This window comes from Dendropsophus ebraccatus, chromosome 10 (assembly GCF_027789765.1).
Source record: "Dendropsophus ebraccatus isolate aDenEbr1 chromosome 10, aDenEbr1.pat, whole genome shotgun sequence".
Taxonomy (NCBI): domain Eukaryota; kingdom Metazoa; phylum Chordata; class Amphibia; order Anura; family Hylidae; genus Dendropsophus; species Dendropsophus ebraccatus.
In genome coordinates, this window is record NC_091463.1 from 68199971 (window position 1) to 68213172 (window position 13202).

General features: G+C 45.1%; 1 protein-coding gene across 1 annotated transcript in view; it reads right to left on the minus strand.

Moving 5' to 3' along the window:
- LOC138765929 (transmembrane 9 superfamily member 2-like) overlaps window positions 1-5948 on the minus strand; it is a 38609-nt gene extending 32661 nt beyond the window's left edge. Inside the window, exon 1 of the mRNA XM_069943103.1 lies at window positions 5723-5948. Coding sequence (XP_069799204.1) covers window positions 5723-5860 — 138 coding nt within the window. The 5' untranslated portion in view covers window positions 5861-5948. The remainder of the gene's footprint in view (window positions 1-5722) is intronic.
- Window positions 5949-13202: the final 7254 nt, after the last annotated feature.

A 13202-nucleotide genomic window follows, 5' to 3' on the forward strand; every position in this document is an offset into this window, starting at 1 on the left:
ATATGACCAGTGTCACTTTAGTCATTAATAACTTCGGGATGCTTTTACCTATCCGGCTGATTCTGAGATTGTTTTCTCGTGACATATTGTACTTTACATTTCTGGTAAATTGGAGTCGATACTCATAACAAATCTTTATGAAAAAAACCCAAATAATGTGAAAAAATGTGAAAAAATGCATTTTTCCAACTTTGAAACTTTTTTGCGTATACAGAAAGTGGTTATACCACATAAATTATATATTAAATAGCATTAGCAACATGTCTACTTTATGTTGGCGGCATTTATTAAACTATCTTTCATTTTTTTTAGACGATAGGAAGCTTAAAACATTAGCAGCAAATTTCCAAATTTTCAGTAAAATTTCAAAATCAGATATTTTTAGGGACCTGTTCAGGTTTAAAGTGTATTTGAGGGGCCTGTATGTTAGAAAGCCCCACAAAGCACCCCATTTCAGAAACTGCACCCCCCAAACTCTGCAAAAGCACATCCAGAAAGTGTTTTAACCCTTTAGGGGAGTCACAGAAATAAAAGCTAAGTGTGTAAGGAATTTGAAAATTTTAATTTTCTGTGCAGAGATTTTATTGTAATCCAATATTTTTCATAATTATAAACCTATTACCAGAGAAATGCACCCAAATAATTATTGCCCCGTTTCTGCAGTTTATAGAAATACCCCATATGTGGCCCTATTGCGCTATTTGACGCAACCACAAGCCTCAGATATAAGGGAGCGCCTAGTGAATTTCAACGCCTCCGTTATATTTGGTCATTTTTGACTGTACCACTTCAGGTTGGCAGAGGCTCTGGGGTGCCAAAACCTAAAAAACACCCCTAAAGGGACACCATTTAGAAAACTACACCCCTCAAGGAATGTAACAAGGGGTGCGGTGAGCATCTGGACCCCACAGGTGCTTCACAGATTTTCCGAACAATATGGCGTGAAAAAAGAAAAATTTATTTTTTACACTAAAACGTTGTTCTAGCCTTCAATTTTTCATTTTCTTAAAGGGATAAGAGGCACAAAAAGACAAAAAATGTGTAGCGCAGTTTCTCCCGAGTACAGAAATACCCCACATGTGGCGATAGAGTGCCAGGGGGGCGCAGGACGAGCCTCCAAAGGGAAGGAGCGCCAATTGGCTTTTGGAAGCTGAATTTCACTGAAAAGGATTTCAAGGGCCATGTCGCATTTACAGAGCCCTCGTGCTGCCAAGACACTGGAAACCCCCCACAAGTGATTCCATTCTGGAAACTACACCCCTCAAGGAATCTAACAAGGGGTGCAGTGAGCATATGGACCCCACTGGTGACGGGCACAAATGTGGAACAATGTGACGTGAAAGGGAAAAATTTCATTTTTTCACTTTCATGGCACAAATGTGCCCGTCATCAAGGGGTCCATATCCTCACTGCACCCCTTGTTAGATTCCTTGAGGGGTGTAGTTTCCAGAATGGGGTCACTTGTGGGGGGTTTCCAGTGTTTTGGCAGCACAACGGCTCTGTAAATGAGACATGGCGTTCATCATCCATTCTAGCCAAATCCAACCTCCAAAATCCAAATGGCGCTCCTTCCCTTCGGAGGCTTGCCCTGCGCCCACATGGCGCTTTATGTCCACATGTGGGGTATTTACGGACTCGGGGGAAATTGCTCTACACATATTGTGTGTTTTTTTCTCTTTTAACCCCTTGTGAAAATGATAAATTCAAGGCTAAACCAACATTATAGTGTAAAAAATGTAATATTTCATTTTCACGCCACATTGTTCCACATTTGTGCCCGTCACCAGTGGGGTCCATATGCTCACTACACCCCTTGTTACATTCCTTGAGGGGTGTAGTTTCCATAATGGGGTAACTTGTGGGGGGTTTCAACTGTCTTGGCAACACAGGGGCCTTTTGAATGCAACATGGCCCCTCGAAATCCATTCCATCCAAATCCAGCCTTCAAAAACCAAATGGCGCTTCTTCCCTTCGGAGGCTTACCCTGCACCCGCATGGCGCTTTATGTCCACATGTGGGGTATTTCCGTACTCAGGGGAAATTGCTCTACACATTAAATGTTTTTTTTTATCTTTTAACCCCTTGTGAAAATGAAAAAACATGACAAGATTAATGATTTAGAGTAAAAATTTTACAAAAATTACACTAAATGTTGGTCTAGCCTTGATTTTTTTCCATTTCCACAAGGGGTTAAAAAAGAAAATGAACACAAAACGTGTAGGGTAGTGTCCCCTGAGTACGAAAATACCCCACATGGGGGCATAATGTGCCATATGGGCACAGGGCAAGTCACCAAAGGGACAGAGCGCCATTTAGAGGCTGGAATGGAGGATGGAGGCCATGTCGCAATTACAAAGCTCCTGTGCTGCCAGGACAGTAGAAACCCCCGACAAGTGACCCCATTCTGGAAACTACACCCCATAAGGAATCTAACAAGGGGTGCAGTGAGCATATGGACCCCACTGGTGACGGGCACTTACGTAGAACATGTGCCGAGAAAATAAAAAATACAATTTTTTTCATTTTCACGTCCCAAATGTGGCCGTCACCAGGGGGCCATATCCCCGCTGCCCCACTTGTTAGATTCCTTATGGGGTGTAGTTTCCAGAATGGGGTCACTTGTGGGGGGTTTCTACTGTCCTGGCCGCACAGGGGCTTTGTAATTGCATCATGGCATCCTCTAATGGGAATGGCGGCCATACCTATTTAGTTGGGGAAAAGGGACAATTCTAATTTATTTGGGGGTATTAGGGCAATTATTAGTTTATAAGGTTGGAAATGACAGGTGTCCATCAAATTCAACCTGTGTTGATCCAGAGGAAGGCAAAAAAAAACCCTCGTAAGGCAGACGACAGTAGCCTCATCACAGGGGAAAAATTCCTTCCTGACTCCATAATGGCGATCAGAATAATCCCTGGACCAACGTGACCCCTGAAATAGGAATAAGGGACAGAATTTAGATAATGTAGAACCCCAATGACGTGTGGTGCGCCTTGAAGCGATCCAGTATGCAGAGCCGGGGGGATCAGGACAGGCGTCACACTGGAAATGGTGTCCTTCCTGATCCCCCTGTTACGCCACACTCTCCACTTCTTCTGGGGTCTCCCTTTCTCCAGTGTGGGGGACGTCACCTGGAAAATGTTGTCCTGGTGCGATCCGGGGTCCTTCATATCCAGAAGCGCTGGGTCCGCTCCATGGCTGCTAAATATTAGGGCTCTATTACTACTTCTGATATGTTCGGATCGTGCCGCAAGCTACAGTAGCTCGGGCAGCGAGGGACCGGAAGAGGGGGTGCTGGTATAAAAGTTATCCCCGTACAGGTGGTGACCGTTATCCAGCAGTGGGAAGATCAGTTCCCGGACGATCTCCCCACTAACTCGGAGGATGGGGGGGGAGGGGGCATCTGGGGGCTGGATTCGAGTGTCCCTTCCTTCATACACTCTAAGGGTACGTGCACACTGCGGAATCGCAACAGATAACCCTTCGTGCATTCCGCAGCTGGCACCCACCGGCGGACTGATGCAGGCGCACGTCTCCACACGTGTCATAGACTCCATTCTATGCACGGGCGGATTCCGCTCTCCGTCCAATGTGTTCATTCTTTGGATGGACGACGGATTCCGCCCGTGCATAGAATGGAGTCTATGACACGGGTGGAGACACTCACCTGCATCAGTCCGCTGGCGGGTGCCAGCTGCGGAATGCACAAAGGGTTATCCTTCGCCATTCCGCAGTGTGCACGTACCCTGGATCTGTAAGTGTACCCTGAGGTACGCTCACAGAGTGTGTAGAATTTCACACCATACCGTCATCTCTTATTGGGATGGTACTGGCAGAAAAGACGTGTCTGGGGGGCAGCGTACGCTACGCTACCCCCAGACACGTCACTGGATGATGAGGATGAATGGAGGAAAGAAGGATCCCCCCATTCATCCTCACTGGCTGTTTCGGTGTCGGAGGTAATAATAACGTATCCCTCTGACGCCGAAAACACCCTGGGGGCCGTCTTTATACGGGGATTGGTATATGGGGTATATAGTGGTGTAGTGTCAAACTTTATTCAATGTAGTGTGGTGTAATGTAGTGTTTTTTACGTGTTTTTTTACAGTAAGTATAAAAAAAAAACCTACGCCAACAAAGGAGTTGCTGCTAAATGCCGCACTTATGTGCGGCACTTATAAGCAGACCGTGGCAGTAGGATATAGAAAAAAAACACCCTACGCCAAAAAGGAGGAGTTGCTGATTAGCAGCGCACTTTCGTGCGATGCTGATCAACACTCAGCGGCGATAGGGTGCGGAAAATAGAAAAAAAAAAATTTGAAAAAAAAAAAAAAAAAAATTCTACATTCTGAATATCCCTGTAGCTGCTGATAAGTGTATTACACATATCAGCCGCTAGGGGGCAGCAGAGCGCAAAATACGGAAAGAGCCGACGCTGGAGCCGAAAATAGCCGAGAGAAGCCGAACGTGACGTCACGGAAGAAGCCGAAGACCCGAACGAAGACGAGAACGCCGCGAACCCGGAAGACGCCGATCAGGAGCCCGGGACAGGTGAGTAATGTACAAATACCTGCTCTGGACCCCTCGGCTACCTAGCTGAGGGGTCCAGGGCAGGTATTTACTATTTTGTGGGACTCTGATCGCCGTGCCACCGGCCCGATCGCCGTGAACGGCCGGCCGGCCGTTCACGGCGATCGGGCCGGTGGCACGGCGATCACCATTACTTTTTACAGTAATGGCGGTCGGTGCCGTCCTCGGACAGCACCGACCGCCATTTTTTTCCGGGTCATCGGGTCGCCGATGACCCGGAAAGGTTCCGATCGCCGCTATTGGCTGATCTGAATTGATCAGCCTATAGCGGCGATCGTAAGCACGGGGGGTGTTAACCACCCCCCGTGCCGTGAAGCTAAGATGGCCTGCTATGATTTATAGCAGGCCATCTTCCCCGACCGCTGTGTGTGAACACGCAGCGATCGGGGAAACATCGGGCGTAAATTTACGCCCTGATGCGCCAAGTACCAGGGCGCGAGGGCGTAAGTTTACGCCCGATGTCGTTAAGGGGTTAAACTGCTTTTTCATGATAAAAATGCATTTTTCAACTAATAAACCCAGTTACAAAGTTACTTAAAATCGCCTCTATTGATTTCTGAAAAAAAAAAAAAATCTACAGATCACATGGTGTAAAAGCTGTCACATGACTAAAATTTCCTATTCGAGATAAATAGAAATATTGTGTGACCGTATGGAATAAATTAGATTAATTTTGACTTCTAATGAATTTTAACATCAAGAAAAAGCTCCTACGTCTATGATGGTCACAGAGTCACTTAGGCTGGGTACACACACATTTATCATATATACTGGTGTACACTCCCTATAGCAACCAATCACAGCTCAGCTTTCTTTTTACCAGAGCTGAAAGCCACGCTGTGATTGGCTGCTGTGGGCAGTGTACACCTGTGCACAATTTTCAAACCCCCATAGCAGTATACACTCAGAATACAGAGGGAGCCATGTCACCACAGGTTACAGTGACTGAGCCTGCCACAGGGACGCCACGGTATATGCTGGAGCCAGAGGATGAGCCCAGTGTGGTCACTACAACTCCTGACTTGTGTGTGACTACAGGGAGGACACAGCAGACCAACCTGTCTGCTGTGCCCCCCAGAGAGCAGAGGTCACATGACACATCACCGCACCTGAGCCCCGCCCCCGCACTCACCTTGCAGTTATCCTTCTCTTTTCCTTCTTCGCAGAAACTTACAGGAGCCAGACCCGGAAGATAAAACGCCGAGCACCAGCCTGTACACAGAAGAAGCGTCAGTGCTGCCGGTAACCGGTGTCCTACCGACTGCTCCATCCTGCTCCAGCGGCCCGAGCGTACACAGGACGGATCAGATGATGACGGAAGTTAGCTCGTGACGCTGCGCCGCTACGAGGTGTTCAGCGCTACGCACTGCGTGACGTCATGACGCAGCGTGCGCGTCCACGTTGTAACTGAACTTTAGACTTGTGGCGGGAAGCGTCGCCTGCACAGTGGAGTTTTCCCGGCTGTGTCCGTGCCTTCGCCCCCGGGGGAGCACGACCGTCCGCACCGGAGGTCACACTGTCACAGTATTCCGCAGCCAATCGAGTAAATCAGAATTTCTGTACAAAAATGGCGCAAAGTAATTAAGTAAAATTACAGCTACACATGGAGGAAAGATTATTAAAGGGAACATCCAGGATTAGAAAAAGTGTGGCTAGTTTCTTGCAAAAGAACAGCGCCAGCCCTGTTCTCAGGTTGTGTGAGGTATTACAATGCAGCTCCATTAACTTCAATGGAAGTGAGCTTCAATACCTGAGGAGAGAGATGTACTTTCTGGAAGAAACTGTAAGGATGTGTTCACACAGCGAAAGGCTTGTCTGTGTGCGGCCAGTCAGGTGAACCCGAAGCTCATTTGATGTTAATGGTCAGTTATATGGGGGCAACCTATCACATAGTATACTGACTGGTAGTGGGACCTGCAGGATTATCAACATAGTTTTATAGTTAAAGGAGAAGTCCGGCGAAAATGTTTATTAACCCTTTGAGGACCAGGCCCAAAATGACCCAGTGGACCGCGCAAATTTTGATCTTAGTGTTTCCGTTTTTCCCTCCTCCCCTTCTAAGAGCTCTAGCACTTTCAGTTTTTTATCTACAAGGCCATGTTATGGCTTATTTGTTACAGGAATAGTTGTACTGTGTAATGGCGTCATTCATTTTACCATAACATGTATGATGGAATTCCAAATATATTATTTATGAAGATATAAATAGGTGAAATCGTAAAAAAGAATGCAATATGGTAACATTTGGGGGGTTCCTGTGTCTAGGTAATGCACTATATGGTAACAGCGACATGACACTATTATTCTATAGGTCAGTCCGAACACAACCATATGCAGGTTACACAGATTCTCTAATGTTATATATATTTTTTAAATGAAATCCTTTTTTTTGGCAATTAATTATAAATAAAATGGGCCTATTGTGACGCTTATAACGGTTTTATTTTTTCACCTACGGGGCTGTATGGGGTGTCATTTTTTCCGCCATGATCTCTAGTTTTTATTAATACCATATGTGTGAAGATCGGACGTTTTGATCACTTTTTATTAATTTTTTTTAATATATAATGTAACATAAAATCGGTAATCCGCGCACTTTTTTCCCTCTTTTCGTGTACGCCGTTTACCGTTCGCAATGACGCTTGTTATATTTTCATAGATCGGACAATTACGCACGCTACGGTATATTATATGTTTATTTGTTTATTTATTTTTATATGTTTTATTTATATAATGGGAAAGGGGGGTGATTTCAACTTTTATTGGGGGAGGGGTTTTGGGGTAGTGTGTTAGTGTTTATAACTTTTTTTTTTTTACACATTTGAAGTCCCTTTGGGGGACTTGTACATACATTACTTTGATTTGTACACTGATGAATGCTATGCCATAGGCATAGCATTGATCAGTGTTATCGGCGCTCTGCTCATTGAGCCTGCCTGTGCAGGCTTAGAGTAGCAGATCGCCGATCGGACCGCACGAAGGCAGGTGAGAGACCTCCGGCGGCCCGTTTTACCAATCGGGACCCCCGCAGTCACACTGCGGGGGTCCCGATCGGTAAGTGACAGGGGACTCCCCCGTCACTTACACTTAAACGCCGCGGTCGCGCCGCGATCGCGGCGTTTAAGGAGTTAATGACACGCGGCAGCGCGATCGCTGCAGCGTGTCATTGCCGGTGAGGTCCCGGCTGCTGATTGCAGCCGGCCCCCACCTGCTATGAAGCGCGCTCCGCTCCGGAGCGCGCTTCATAGCGGGAGAAACACCCAGGGCGTACAGTTACGCCCTAGGTCGTCTGGGGACAGACTTCCATGGCGTAACTATACGCCCTGGGTCATCTAGGGGTTAAAGTTTTGTATTGCCCCCCAAAAGTTATACAAATCACCAATATACACTTATTACGGGAAATGCACATTAAGTCCTTTTTTCCCTGCACTTACTACTGCATCAAGGCTTCACTTCCTGGATAACATGGTGATGTCACTTCCTGGATAAATTAGTGATGTCACTTCCTGGAAAACACGGTGATGTCACGACCTGACTCCCAGAGCTGAGCTGGAGAGGATGATGGCAGAATGATGCTCACTGCCCTGTGTCCCTCAGTCCCTGCCATCATCCTCTCCAGCAGCCACAGCCCGCACAGCTCTGGGAGTCGGGTCGTGACATCACCATGTTATCCAGGAAGTGAAGCCTTGATGCAGTAGTAAGTTCAGGGGGAAAAAAGCACTTTATAAGCATTTCCCATAAAATGTGTATATTGATGATTTGTATAACTTTTGGGGGGCAATACAATACTTAAATAAAAAAAAAGTTTAACCGGACTTCTCCTTTAACCTCTTAAGGACGCATGACGTACCCGTACGTCATGCGTCCGCAAGAGGTGTTCAGAGCGGGGCCGCGCGGCGACCCCGCTCTGAACCGCCGTGATCCCAGGTGCCGCGTGTAGCCCGGGGTCCAGGGTCCGATCGTTGTGCCTGCTAATTCAGTAATCAGATGCAGCTGTCAAAGTTGACAGCTTCATCCCATTACCTTCTGCAGCTTATCCCTGGTGTGTAGTGGCGGAGATCACCCCCCCCCCCCCACGGGACGTTGTCCCGGAGGAGCGATCTCCGTGTCTGGTGCCGGCCTGGGTCTCCGCCAAGATGGAGCTGATCCCGGCTCGGCACTCGTTTGTTTCCGGCTGCAGCAGCCAAAAGTATCCGAGTGCCGATCTCATTGACCTTTGCTGTATAATTATACACCAAAGATCTCAATGAGAGATCAGTATACTTATACTAGAAGCCCCTAGGGGGAATAACCCTAACCCCAGGGGGGGCTTCTAGTAAAAGTGTAAAAAAAAAAAAAAAAAAGTGTTCTCATTAGTAAAAAGACCCCTCCCCTAATAAAAGTTTGAATCACCCCCCTTTTCCCATGTTTTAAATAAAGGTAAATAAATAAATAAACATGTTTGGTATCGCCGCGTGCGTAATCGCCCGAACTATTAATTAATCACATTCCTGATCTCACACGGTGAATGGCGTAAGTGCAAAAAAATCCCAAAGTGCATCTTTGGTCGCATCAAATCCAGAAAAAAATGTAATAAAAAGTGATCAAAAAGTCGCATATGTGCAATCAAGGTACCGATAGAAAGAACACATCATGGCGCAAAAAATGACACCTCACACAGCCCCATAGACCAAAGGATAAAAGCGCTATAAGCCTGGGAATAGAGAGATTTTAAGGAGCGTATATTTGTTAACAATGCTTTGAATTTTTTGCAGGCCATCAGATTAAAGAAAAGTTATACATGTTACATATCGTTGTAATCGTAACAACTTGAGGAACATGTGTAACAAGTCAGTTTTACCCCAGGGCGAATGGCATACAAACAAATACCCCCCAAATAAAATGCGTTTTTTTTCCCCCTCCTTGAGAAAGACTAGAGCAGAGTTGAAACGTTGCCACACGTGTTGGGTGAATAAAATACACTTTATTCACTTTATTCTGGAGTGCCGTCTCTTCCCTTTCTACGTTACTTCTATGTACCGCCATATAGTCCCATACCCCTATACCTATGTGACCCCTGTGTATACACGTTCTATAGTGTGTACATAGCTGTATACCTTTGTATACATGTCCTGTAGTGTGTACATAGCTGTAAAGATGAGAACATAGTTTTGCCTCTTTATAAATCACTGGTCAGACCACACATGGAATACTGTGTACAGTTTTGGGCACCGATATATACAAAGGACACAGCTGAACTGGAGCGGGTGCAGAGGAGGGCAACAAAGGTCATTAAGGGAATGGGTGGGTTACAGTACCAGGACAGGTTATCACGCTTGGGGTTATTTACACTAGAAAAAAGACGTCTTAGGGGCGATCTGATCACAATGTACGAATATATGATTGGACAGTACAGAGATCTTTGTAGTGATCTTTTTACTCCTAGGTCTGTAACCATGACAAGGGGGCATCCTGTACGTCTAGCGGAAAGAAGATTTCATCATCAGCATCGACGCAGGTTCTTTACTGTACGAGCGGTAAGACTGTGGAACTCTGCCACATGATGTTGTCATGGCCGATTCATTAAATAAGTTCAAGGGACATCCAACCGTTCTGGCAAAAACATTTTCAGCTGTATAACTCTTACGAACTCCTCTGTTCCTACTTTAGCTCACATAGGCCTTCTCTCTATGATACCAGGTTCTATTTCCTCAGTCAAGCGAGATATCTTTCGCCATTTCCTGACTGCTGCATGAGCCGTGATACCTCGCCATTGGAAATCACCCACCCCTCCCTCATTGACGGAGTGGGTCTCGGAAGTCAACCATATTATGCATATGGAGGAACTAGTTGCAGAAGATGCTAACCGCAACAAGCAATTTTTTCAAATCTGGACCCTGTGGCTACTGTTCCGTAACAGCCCTGAAATAGCGAATTGGCACGCCACTCCTTAGACCTCTTTTGCCTTTCTATACACTTCGAACTATGACCTGATACAATGTAAATCATCCCAATAGCCCCCTCTCCCCTCCCCCCCTTTTCCCCTGTACTTTTATGTCCCCTCGTCTGATTTTTATCCCGCTTTATTTTATATTATCCCACCCCTTCTATTTTATTTTATTTACTACCCCCCCTTGTTTAAATTCGTACAGCCTTGTTCACTATTGCATTTACGTTCTTATTATTTATTTAATTATTATACCTACCCTTTTCTTCTCTTCTCTTTCTCCTCTTTCTGATGCTTTCTTTTTACTGTTGCCTTGTTACACAGTTTTTCTTATTAAACAGTACATTTTGATGCCATTGTTTACGATACCATCGAAGTAACTACATTCTCTTTACGATGCTATTCATACCTGGGTTTTCAGTAAATTACATGTAATCGCTGATAGAAAACTCTGAGTCAAGAATGGACATGGTATTATTTGATTTTATGTACCCTATTCTCTTATGGCTCTGCGTAGCCCACACCTGTGTACTTGTTTTCTGTACTTTTCTATTCAAATAAAAACATTTAATGTAAAAAAAAAAAAAAAAAAAGTTTAAGGGAGGCCTAAATGCTTTCTTTGAAAAATATAATGTTACAAGTTATGGACATTAGATTTCCGGTGATACGTTGATCCAGGGATTATTCTGGTTGCCATTGGGGTCGGGAAGGAATTTTCTCCCGGTGATGTGGAAATTGTCATCTGCTTCATAGGGGTTTTTGCCTTCCCTGGATTAACACAATAGGGTTTCCCTAGGTTGAACCTGATGGACTCTTGTCTTCTTTCAACCGTATTTACTATGTTACTATACCTGTGAATACCCGTCCTGTAGTGTGTACATAGCTGTATAACTGTATATACAGGTCCTGTAGAGGCTGTATACCAGTAAATAAACGTCTAGGTCTCTGCTGAGACCCTCCCTACTAATGACAATAGACTAAGGCTGGGTCCACACTATGTTTTTGCAATGCTTTTTTTTCATCCATTTTTGCAAAAAAAATCATGCCATTGTGTGCATCCGTTTTTCTATTGACATCCATTATTAAAAAACGGATCACAACGCATCCGGGGTTTTTTTCAACGTACACAAGAACGTGGCTGACCTTACTTTTGTTTCCGTTAAAAAAAACGGATGCGTTTTAATCCTTTTTTATTTTATAATGGAAGTCAATGGAAAAACGCATCAAAACGGATACACACAAAAGCATCATTTTTTTGCAAAAACAGATGAAAAAATAGTGTGGATCCAACCTTAATGGCAGAGCTTCGTGTTGCTGCTCAGTGAGTTACTTTTTTAACCACTTCCCTCCTGGGCTACTTCTCGTTTTTGCTCCTTTGTTTTTTCCTCCTGGCTTTTCACCTACAGACCCAACCACATAAGCCCTTATTTTTTTTGCGCCACCAAATGCACTTTTCAAAGACAGACTTTTTGCATAAAATATGCTGCAGTGAAATTGAAAATAAAACGCAACATTTTTTATTTTGGGGGGCGGGGGGGTGTTACGCCATTAGCCTTATGGTAAAACTGGCATGTTATCAAGTTGGCGTAATTAAAATGATATGAGGGATAAAATGTCATTTTGGGGGTAGGATGGGGGATGATTTTAATTCCTTTTTATTTCACTCTACTGTACTACCCCTTGGCTTAGAAGGCCATCACTGCAGAGACCAGTTTGTCTGCGAAAGTGACAAGGCGACAGACATTGGGGGAGCTTGGAGAGGTAAGCATAACATCTTTATTGTTTTCTATATACCAACACCAAGTACCACTTTAAAGCAAGAGCTGCATGGACATCGATAACAATGTCCGTGCAGCCCTGCCCACATGATTATCAAGCCGTGTATTAGGCTCAGTAAGTGAGCTCCGATCTAGCTTACCCTGCGGGTAAATAAAGTCCTTAGGAAAAAGGCAGAGCTATGGAATGTAGCGTACAAATACACTAATACACAGGGAATACACTAAACCAAACAAGGCTTCTCTGGAACCCATCATTCAATCAGTGCCTGCAGAGGCTGATGCATCTTGCATTATTCTTGCATTATATATACACACATATCACCAGCGAATATCTGTATTGAATATATATATATCCCCAGTGAGTCTATGGGACGGGCGGAACTTCAAGCGGAGGTTGCACATTGGAATCTGCATGAAGTCTCGTAGTGTGTGTGCGTATTCCATAGTGTGCACATACCCAAGGGAAAAGATATAAAGCAGATTGCCCTGTGTGTGCAGTGGATGCAGCCAGTCTCCAGCCTCCATGTACTGAACAACTGAAAACTAGACTGGATGGGCCAGGTGGTCTTTACCTGCTGACACTTTTCTATGTTTTCAACTAAATATTCACCATACACAAAGAAACACTGCTAACAATGCCAGATACCTGTGATATAGCGGTCACACATAGTGATATAGAGGTCAGACATAGGCCCAGGTTTATCAGCTCTCTGTCAGCATCCGTACTCCTGAATCATCGCGGCCCCATAGGAATTACCTGCCCTGCGTCACTCACTGATTGGCTGAGCGGCCATGACATCACAGGATTGGGAGCTGGTGTGGGAACATAAGCCGTGACGCTACACTGTGGGGGCACGGGGCCGGGTAAATAGGACTTCTTTATTATGATCCCAGCCATAGCGCACACA